Genomic DNA, 10,797 nt, shown 5'->3' with positions numbered 1-10,797 from the left:
TTTTGTGCCAACCCCCCCCCCCCCCCTCCCCCAACACTTGTGACTCGTACGGAAACAGTGGTGGCGCCCCGGCTCAGTAAGTGGGCAGAGTGCCAATGCAGCAAATGCGGATGAAAAGAATGAAGAGCAGCGTGTACTGGGCAGATGAGTTTCTGAACCGGGCGGAGAGCATGCTGAGGATCGTGAGTAGCAGCAATGCGAGGGTTTTTTGTTGCGATCAGAAGGTTGCTGGACCAGCGGCCATGTGTGTGCCACCATAGGCGCTGTAAATGGATGTATGGTATTTAAAAGGTAGAGACACACACACTACCCACCCATTCCCCCTTTGGGTTCCTGGGTAGTTTAGAAGTTTTCAGCCGTTCTCTCTTTTCTCAGGGTACTTATACACTACTAATAATGCTCAAGGATCATACTATGCCATCTTTGTGCCACTCTGCCCCCCAGTACACTGATGTCTAGCATCTAAAGGGTTACCTGATAGTTTTGAAGTTTACAGTCCCTCTTTCATGCCTGGGCGACTTCTAACAGACTGACCCCCTGTGCCATCCTTCTGCCTGTACGCTGATATCTGGCAATTAAAGGGTTGCTGGATAGTGCAAACGTTTTCAACCCCTCTCTGGTGTAGTCCTCTAGCTACAAAGGACTACAAATCTCAGCAATTCATGATTGCGGTTTGCCATTTTACATTGCTGAATAATCATGGGACTGCTGAGATCTGTGGTCTTCAAAGCTGGTTGTATTCTCCATTGCTGTATAATCATGGATTGATGCGATCTGTAGTCCTCTATTGCTGGTTGCGACTCTCCATTGCAGAATAATCATGATTTGAGTTACAGTTCTTCATAATTATAAAGAAACTGCCCTAAAATCATTAATTTGCAACGTTTTAGAAAAAAATTCACATGTCCCTTTAAGAAAAAGTATCTGTAACTGGTATTAGTAAGTCCCGGGGGGAAAGTACTTGCACAAAATGTTATCGGTGCATCCCTAGTGCAGAGCAATTAAAATTCCCACATCAGGCAGGAACAGATATCTACGGACTTTCATTGATGATTACTCCAGCTACACAACAACTTATCTGATGAAGCACAAGAATGAAACATCAGAAAAACTAGGTGTTTTTATTTTATTTTTACTATATAATGAAAAAACTACAGAATATTTAAAAAAAAAAAAACAGTTTTCCCTTTATTTTGTTAGGAAACATTTATTAAAACCCAATTTTTTGGTAAAATATAAAAGACGAGGTCACGTAGGGTAAATAGACACCAAACATGTGAAGCCTTAAAATTGCGCACGCCCGCGGAATCGCAAAAAAAATACCAGCGCCAAAATTGCCCATAGGCGACGCTTTAAAAGGTTTTACCGCTCATCAGTTTAGTGTAATCAGTGATTGATGGCCCTAGAATTATTGCGCTCACTGCGACATTCGTGGCGATATGCAACATGTGCGGCGTAATCGTCGTTTTTGGGTGTAGGTGCTCTAACGCATTTTTGCTCATCTATGTGGGGGTGGGGGAGGGGGACTTTAAACCATTTTTGAGGGTTGTTTTTGCGTGTGTACCCGCCCACCCGAAACCAGAAGACTCCCGTCCGGCCTTTTTTCAACTTTCGGCGGACGTAAAGTGAAGCCTCAAAGGAGTAAGAAGAGGTGGAACTCACAAAGGATAAGTCAAGTTCCATGTTAAATTCTGCTGAAATACCTGAAATTAGAAGATCCACTCGGGCAACAAAGCGAATAACACCCTGCAAGCTGTTATATACTGCTAAGACACATAGCATACTTGAACCAACATCGTGGGAAGACAGAATAATTACCAAAACGCGAAGCCAATCAATGGAGTAAGGCAGCAGAAGAGAAATAAAGTCACTCCAAGAAGATAAAACCTGGACACTCATGGAGCTTACCCCTGATCGCAATACTATAGTAAGCAAATGGACTTTTAAGGTAAAGCTCGACGCAGAAGGAAATATCCACAAATACAAGGCCAGATTAATTGCCGAGGGATACTCCCAGCAAATTTGGGAAGACTGCGATGAAACATTTGCTCTCGTCGTAAAACACTCCACCATCAGAACACTTCTTAGCATCGCAGCTGGGAAGGGCATGCAAGTGAAACACCTAAAATTTAAAAACGGCTTGAATTGTTTGGTCGCCAATGCCAGAAGTCTGCACAGCAAAATAGGAGAATTGGAAGCTTTGGTTCTTCACATGATTGGGCTGTTAATATTCCTGAAAACAAAAATTGGAGACTGAAGCGCCACAACCTAGTGCACTTGTAATTTTTTGCCTCCAGCTATCAGCGTTTATCTACCACCACTGGCGCCCATCCCCACTGCCCCCGGCGGACTCAGCCCATCCACACCGCTTAGTGGACGCTCGTGCGCTGTCAGCCCGGCGACACTCCAGAACACTCAGCCCACACAGCCGAGCGCCTGCACTACACGGCAGCGCACTGCTCTCTCCACCCTCTCCGTCTCTCGGCAACGAAGATGCCGACGGCTCCCGAAGCACCGCCCAACATGCTGCCTCCCATATGGTGCCCGTCGGTGGGGACTCCTATATCCCTTCCTCCTACTCCTCCATCTGCAGGACATCCTCCGGGTTCTCTACAGAGATCTAAGCAGGACAGCACCATCAGCAGCCACACACCAGACCTCCGTCGTTGACTATGCATCTCTACTAACCTAACGGTTGAGTGACAGAAGACCCCATTGGTTTGTGTTATTCCTCCAACCTCACCAACTGTGTTGTTCTCTTTTATCCACCATTCCTTGGTCCAAAACGCCACCCCCGATTGAAGAATAGGACGGCCTCATCACGTCTGCCACCCCCGAACATCGCTCTCAACCACCTGTCTAAACGAGTACCCACCCTACCGCAGGTGAGTTGAACACTGCCCTCCCCTAACCTTCTCTACACTTTTATTGCGCTAGGTTGTGGCGCTTCCGTCTCCAATTTTTGTTTTCTAGCACACACGTCGGACACCCTGGTCCAGACTTAACAGAAGCCGCACACCAGCAATAAATCTCCCGAACACGGTCCTTTCCCCAGCAATTTTCCACCCTACCACCACTTCCCTCCCCTCCCCTTAATCCCCTCATTTTCAGATTAATAAGAGGCATGGAGGAGCTCAGCTATGAGGAAAGATTAACTGAATTTGTTCTCCCTGGAGAAGAGGCGATTACGGGGGGACATGATCACCATGTATAAATACATAAATGGTCCATATAGTGAACTTGGTGCCAAATTATTCACTTTAAGGTCACTGCAAAGGACAAGGGGGCACTCTTTGCGTCTGGAGGAAAAGAGGTTTAACCTTTGCATACGGAAAGGATTGTTCACAGTTAGAGCTGTGAAAATGTGGAATAGACTCCCCCAGGAGCTAGTTCAAGCTAGCTCAGTTAACCGCTAAAAAAAAATCTGGATGTATTCCTAAATGCACAGAATATTACTGGATATTGAGTTCTTATAGGTATATTAAGCACCAGAGATTGTTGATCTAGGGAATATCCGATTGTCTTATGGGATGTTGGGGCAAACTGAACCATGTTTTATAGTTTTTTTTTGCCTTCCTCTGGATCAACAGTGGGTAACTGTGGGCATAGCGTTCTGTTTTAGGGTCTTTTTTCTTCTTCTCATCTCTATAGGTTGAACTCTATTGACTTGTGTCTTTTTTCAACCTATGTAACCTAGACGTTAAAACCGTTTTCCTATAAGGGAGATCTCTACATGGAGCACCAACCAGGGTTTGAGCCTCTGTAAACTCCACAAGAGCATCTACAGACTCAAGCAATCTGCAAGAATGTGTATTGAGAAAGTAAATGAAATACTCACTAAAGAGGGATTCACAAGAAGCAAAGCAGATCCCTGTCTTTATTCCAGGAATCAAGACAGATGGATATACATCCTAATTTACGTTGATGACATTACAACCTATTTTGAACAAGAAGGGGACTACAGTCAAATTGTTCACAAACTAAAACAAAACTTCTGAAACTTTAAAAAGAGCTAAGAAACAGCACAGTCATCATCTGGGAATTCAAATAAAAAGAGATGATGATGAAAGCTATCTTCTCAACGAAAGTCAGAAAATTGCAGAAATTCTGGAACAATTCCGCACATAAAATGCGAAAGAATTAAAAACAACTATGGAACCAGGCTACCAAATGAGCAATAAAGCAGAAAACTTGCTACACAACAATGACATGTACTGCAGAGCAATCGGAAAGCTACTATACATTGCCACTGTGACAAGACCCAGATATAGAACCGCAGCAGTGGGCATACTCGCTATAAAAGTCACAGCAGCCTGTCAGCGTGACAGGAACGCAGTAAAGAGGGTAATACAGTATTTAAAAAGGAACAATACGGATGAAGCTATGGCTGCCAACAGAGTCAAATCCAAAACTAGTTAGATGTGCAGATGCTGATTTGGCTGGAGACTGCACAGACCGCAAATCCACTGTGCAGCCTGGCTTATGACAGCGCTCCTGTCTCACTGATGACATAGAGCAGATCGAAGAACGGACCTTCACCGGTCTGCTCCCTGCTCTCCATCCTAAAGTCATTGTCGTGGCCCTGGGTCCCCAGAAAATCATGGCGGGGAGAGGAGGGTGGTGGTGGGTACAGGCAAGCCACCCAGATCACTTGTACAAAACGAGCGGCATCTCCCCTGCTCTACATTTAGACTTGCTTGCCCACAGCAGGGCTAAATGTAGAAATACAAACACCTGCCCAGCACACAGAACTGCATGTACTGGGAGACTCTTCAGCAGACGAGCAAGAGCAAGGAGGGTCCGAGGGTCCTTCATGAACTGGCCACAGCTGAAGACTACCAGTCAGCCAGGCAAACCGAACAAAGGGCTTCGAGAGAGCCACGGTTTAGGTAACCCCTAAGCTGAGATGCGATCCGGAGACTGGGCAATCCTATGCTTAGCATTGGGTTGCCTCGGCAACAAGCTGCCCTCCATTCCGGCTCAGCTGCAGCTTAGAGCATGACCTTTGTTCCCAGCAGAGGAGAGAAGCTGGGGAAGGTGGGCTGAGTCGTACCTGCTGGGACAGCGCAGCACCCGCTGAGGTGGCAGGCTAGCTGGGTCGAATCCACATGTAGCCATCAACCGGGCCTGGTTGGGACCACCTCAGTTGGAGAAGTCCACTTTTTTTACATAGTCCTCCAGAGAGCACAGGACTAAAAAATGTCTTGGAGAAAGAAAAAGGCTTATCTGGGTGTTTTCAGTACTTGTAAATAAGATCAAACAGTGTGCAGATGTCCATTCCGTTTTGCAGGTAACTACCAACACCCAATTTTGACTGGGTGGGGATGTCAGTCTAGAAAAATGGTAAGCAGATTGCTAATGTGGTAAGCTAGTAAGAATGGCATCAGTAACACCAAGCTCAGCGATACAGAGAAGTGAGGCTTCAGAGACAGGTCAGGCATAGCAACTGCCATGGTTCCTGGACCTGGATAAGGCACATCAGTGAATCCGCAGGTAGACACGGACATGACACATTGAGCAGCACCCTGTACTGTATATACTATAAATATACCATTAGCAGTTGACTGAAGAGTAAAGCATGCAAAAAGTCTTGAAAAATAGCAAAATCCATCATACTTGAGGACGCTGGGCAAAACTGGACAGAATACCTAGAGAAAAGATTGTGACCCCCAGGAACTGGCCTTGGGTACTTTTAGTCCAATGTAAAATCCTTACATAGGCAGCATTATAACCAATGGTTCATGAATATTAAATGCTGTGTGCTTCAATGGGCGATAAAGAAATAAAGTTTAGGCTTTACATACACATTAACAAATTGCTTTACTATATATCTGGGGGAGGGGGATTTTAAAAAAAATATAAACGCATAAACGTACTTATACATATAACAATCTGTGTGAGCAGGCCTATTCCTTATCAAGTTCTCTGGAACAATTGGACCTAAAGCAGTTATTTGAAAGACACATTCACCAGCAGGGTTTGTCATTGGGTGTCCATATATTGAAATTGCAGGGTGTAAAACAGTTTGTATAATTTGACTAAGAATTATTCTTCCCCCATACAGGGTAGAATCATATTATTTAACCTGCTCAGTAGTTGGAGTATGGGCTCCTCATTATTTTGCTCTACTATCTCTTGTAGCTGCATACTTCTATAGGTGAGAGTACAAAAGTAATACCTGATCCAGTAAGGGCATCATCAGTGTATCGGCTCTTTCCTTGCTGAGAAAGTGCTTAGTGTCATACAGGAAGATTTTATGCAGGCAGTTGAGAACAAATTCCAGTAGCAGGCAACTTTTTTCACAGTTATCATCAGATTCAAAGAATGCCTCATCTATCAAAACAAATTGAAAAACCATAAATAACCTTGAATATAAAGAATGTAATGTAAATCCTAAAAGTTAAAAAAGGCAAGCATATTTTTTAAAATGTACTTTACATGGTTTATTTCTTACATGTTTTCTTGTTCACAAAAATATGTTACAATATGACTGTACAATCTTTAGATTTACCAATAATTATGTAGCGCTAGGTTCTGCCTAATTGGATACAAATCAATTGGATAGTTTAAAAAGGTCCTCATATTGCACAGGTTTGGTAAATGTTAAGGTAGTATTAAACTCTAACTTTTTTCTATAATGAATCCAGATCAAACAAATACATGTTGCCCACCAAAGCATTGCTTTACTTTGTTGCTCAAAAACTTACAATCATAATTTTTCTGAAAAGCTGCTTTCAAGTCTGTGAACAAACGACAAAGCAGACTCCAGCAACTGATCATCTACTAGCTTGGAGAAGGGGCCAGGGTGGAGGGAAGTAGTTTGATTTGCTCTGTCTATTTGTGGAGACATACACAGCTTACAAGCACTCTGCTTGAGAAAGGAGTCACTCTACAAACAGGAAGTCAGGACAAGAGCTCGGAGGAACTTTTAATCATCAAGGAGCAGCATTCATTTTAAGTGATTTTATGAGCATTTGAAATAGCTTAAAATCCTTTTGCCTTTTAATATCACTTTAAAGGGGATTATGCAAAGATCGTACAGTTGGATTGAAAGGTGTATGGTGATTGTTTAAGAGATGTGTGCATGGGTGCTTTGCCAGTGTTCAATTCACCACAGCATATTTCAACAGATGCATATATTTAACAGATGCTACTAAAACATTTCACCATAAGCTACGTGGTCCTGATAATGTAAATTACTTGTAATCCCTTTCAAAGCAGTGGGCAACTTTTGACAATCAGTTTTTGCACACGTCATTCAGATAACAAGCAGAATCAAGCTGCACAGCTCTGGATGCTGCAATGTATGTAATAAAGTTTAGCTAAACCAAAGTCCCAGTCTTTCAGTCCTTAGATGTAGTGCTGCATTAGCTTTCCTTTTAAAGAAAAAATCCTGTTGATTTTGCTAGAAATCTCGTGTTCTTTTTGAGCACTAAAACTAAATCTCAAAAATGTCTTCTGTGAACTACAAAGAAAATCCTCTCTATGCAATTCAGATGACTAGGGGGGGTTTGTAGTCCAAACCAGAAGAGCAGCTCATGGTGGCTATACTGCTTGTCCAAAGATCCAGCACAGTGATTGGAGTGTGATCACTCCAGGACAGCAAAGAAAAAAGGCTTCAAAAAAGAAAACGAAAGCAGCCACATCTAAGACACTTAGGTCCCATTCACACAGGGCGATTTGGGACTCCTGTGGCAGGAACCTATGAATTTAGATGCGGCCACTATACCCATTCAGGTTAATCCACACGTAAGTGGCAGTCCACACGTAATCATATATACGATACAATTACATGCGGTTTGGAATAGATCACGCAGGATAGATGCATCCTGCAACAGTGATCTACTCCAAACTGCATGTAATCGTTTCATATATGATTACATGTGGCTGTCATTTACAGCTGCTGTCGCTGCCACCCCGTCATTTACTTCAATGTGTACAGCTGCTGCATCTGAAAGTGAACACCTGACATTTCAGCCGCAGGAATTTGTAGGTGACTTCTGCAGGAATGCTAGATCGCCCTGTGTGAATGAGGCCTTAACTTGTGACATCACTTTTTTAGTCACATACAATGCTGCTATATACATATATATGAAGAAATAAATGTAATATATATGTATGAAGAAATAAATGTAAATGTATTTATAGTTTCACATGGGTCAAAGAAAGCCAATGTTCCAGGGACACGCAGGGTCCCCTCTGCAAGGCGCCACAGTGATCACTACATTGACTTCATCATGAGTGCTGGTGACCCTTCTTCCATTGATTCTGTTAAGCACAGCGCCATCCGTAGCTGTCACTACAAGCACCCTACCTTTCTACTTTAGTCAGTACGCTGCATGGAGTGCAGTTTTGGACTGTTATCTACTAGTGCAAAATAACACACATACATTTACAATGTATGTGTTTTTTTAGTGATTGCGCACATACATTAATGAAGGACAAAATAAAAGACAAATTCCGTGTCATTACATTGTAATTTGTGCATCCTATGTCAGTTTTTGACGGGCATGAACACGTCTGCTAGTTGAATACGTTACTAACAAACTATCCCTTCAAGGTACATTTTATGTTTTGATAGAACTGCATGCACAAATCAGTTCTCTCTTTGCTTAAGGACAGCAACAGCAAAGGTATCAAAAAGAGGATTTAGTATAATTTAATAAACTATCGCTATGACAAGAAAGCCAAAAATCCACTAAAATATAGGAAAAATGGTTGATAACTTTTATTTTCTATAATTACAACATGTGTATCAGCATCTTGTCGCATCACCAAATACCTGTTTTCATGGTGTTTGTCCAATTTAAAATATCCGCTAATGGCTTGAGGAGATGTCCAGCAAACAATGTGAAAAGCCCCTTCAATTTGTCAGCGATGCAATCCGCCAGACGGTAGAAGGTGATGAGCCTTTCTTTTGAGGCGCCTTCTGTTCTAGACCAGTCAAACAGCTAATAAAATAAATATATGTGAGTGCTGCAAAAAAACACACAGATTTCGGTAAATATGTTCTTCAGTATTCCCCGAATTACCTTGAAGAAAAGTGGCCTGAATGTTGCCTCTGAAAGTTTCATGACCATAATGACCAGACAGTTGATGATATCCCCTTCAATGATACCTACTTCTTTTAGATCAAGCTGTAAAAGAACAATACAGTTTACAAAGGCTGTACAGTACTTTGTTATATATTCAGTAACAAGGTACAATACACACCAGGTCAAATAAATCTATTTATACTACAATATTTCTTTGGAACTGGAACAAAAATTAAACAATGGGTAGAAATCTGCTATGGCTGGAAGCTGACGGAAAGCTCCAAAACGGTGCGCTTGAATTTGTCAGTTTCAAAAAATTACAATAAGTAGTGATTTAAACCACCGCAGGGCCAATAAAAAGTAATTTATGATGCAGTGCATATTGAAAATAAATTTTTACATTTCCCAGATGTTAACAGTACTGTTATTCATGTACATATTCAGTTTAAAATATTCATGGCGCATGCAGCAAATCTGTGTATCCACTACCCACTGTTTGCTCCCAACCCCAACTGCCTTTATCCACCTCTTTCCTTATCGGTGCATACACAGAGCGAGGGCAGACATATATGCACAAACACACACAGAGCAAGGGCAGACAGATAAGCATGCACACAAAGTGAGGGTAGACAGACATGCATATACACAGAGCAAGGGAAGCACAAAAACACTGTGCGTGCTCACACACAAATTCAAGGCAGGCATGTAAACACACAAATTCAGGGCAGGCATGTAGACACACATATTCAGGGCAGGCATGTAGACACACATATTCAGGGCAGGCATGTAAAACACACATATTCAGGGCAGGCATGTAAAACACACAAATTCAGGGCAGGCATGTAAACACACATATTCAGGGCAGGCATGTAAAACACACATATTCAGGGCAGGCATGTAAACCACACATATTCAGGGCAGGCATGTAGACACACATATTCAGGGCAGGCATGTAAAACACACATATTCAGGGCAGGCATGTAAAAACACACATATTCAGGGCAGGCATGTAAACACACAGGTTCAGGGGTGGCATGAAAACACAGGCATGGGGCAGGCATGTTCACATAGAGTCAGGGCAGGCGCGCACACACAGTCAGGGAAGGCATGCACAGACACACAGTCAGGGCAGGCACACAGATAAGGCAGGCATATACACAGACACATACAGAGTTAGGGCAGACAACTACACACACACACACACACACACACACACACACTCAAAGCAGGCATGCACACAGGGTCAGGCACATACACACAAAGCGTTAAGGAAGGCATGTAACATGAGTTAAAGAATGCAGATACACACAGTGAACAGAGTTAGGGCAGACGTGTGCACACAGAGCAGTACTTTACGCTATATGCATCTAAAGTCAACTATTCAACAAAGCCATGTTATACAGTGATAAAGTTTTCAATGACTTTGTTGATCAACTAAGCCATGTAACAGAGATTGGATCAATTTAAAGCTAAAAGCACTTTGCATGTCTACGTTTAAAAAACAAACTTTAAAAAAAAACTAATTATGACTTGCAGGGGTCAATTTTGACTACATTTCAGCAAATACAAAATTGTTTAAAGGAGAACTATGGGGTTCTGGCTTTTCCCCATAGTTCTCCTTAGGGTAACGGGAGTACACAAACTAGCGTCCTCCCGTCACCCTAAGCTCAGTATACCGCGAGCTACAGCTCGTGGTATACTGAGACGCCGCAGTACGTGTACGGAGTAGAGATGTCCAGTTCATGAACGAATCGTTATTTGG

General features: G+C 42.7%; 1 protein-coding gene across 1 annotated transcript in view; it reads right to left on the bottom strand.

Moving 5' to 3' along the window:
* HEATR1 (HEAT repeat containing 1) overlaps positions 1-10,797 on the bottom strand; it is a 205,382-nt gene that overhangs the window by 25,901 nt on the left and 168,684 nt on the right. The window contains 3 exon segments of the mRNA XM_018563295.1: positions 6,179-6,333; positions 8,783-8,951; positions 9,033-9,137. Coding sequence (XP_018418797.1) covers positions 6,179-6,333; positions 8,783-8,951; positions 9,033-9,137 — 429 coding nt within the window.

This window comes from Nanorana parkeri, unplaced genomic scaffold (genome assembly GCF_000935625.1).
Source record: "Nanorana parkeri isolate BGI_ZX_2015 unplaced genomic scaffold, ASM93562v1 scaffold650, whole genome shotgun sequence".
NCBI classification, from domain to species: Eukaryota; Metazoa; Chordata; class Amphibia; order Anura; family Dicroglossidae; genus Nanorana; species Nanorana parkeri.
The sequence above is the reverse complement of the archived record's forward strand: the minus strand, read 5'-3'. Positions and strand labels throughout refer to the sequence as shown.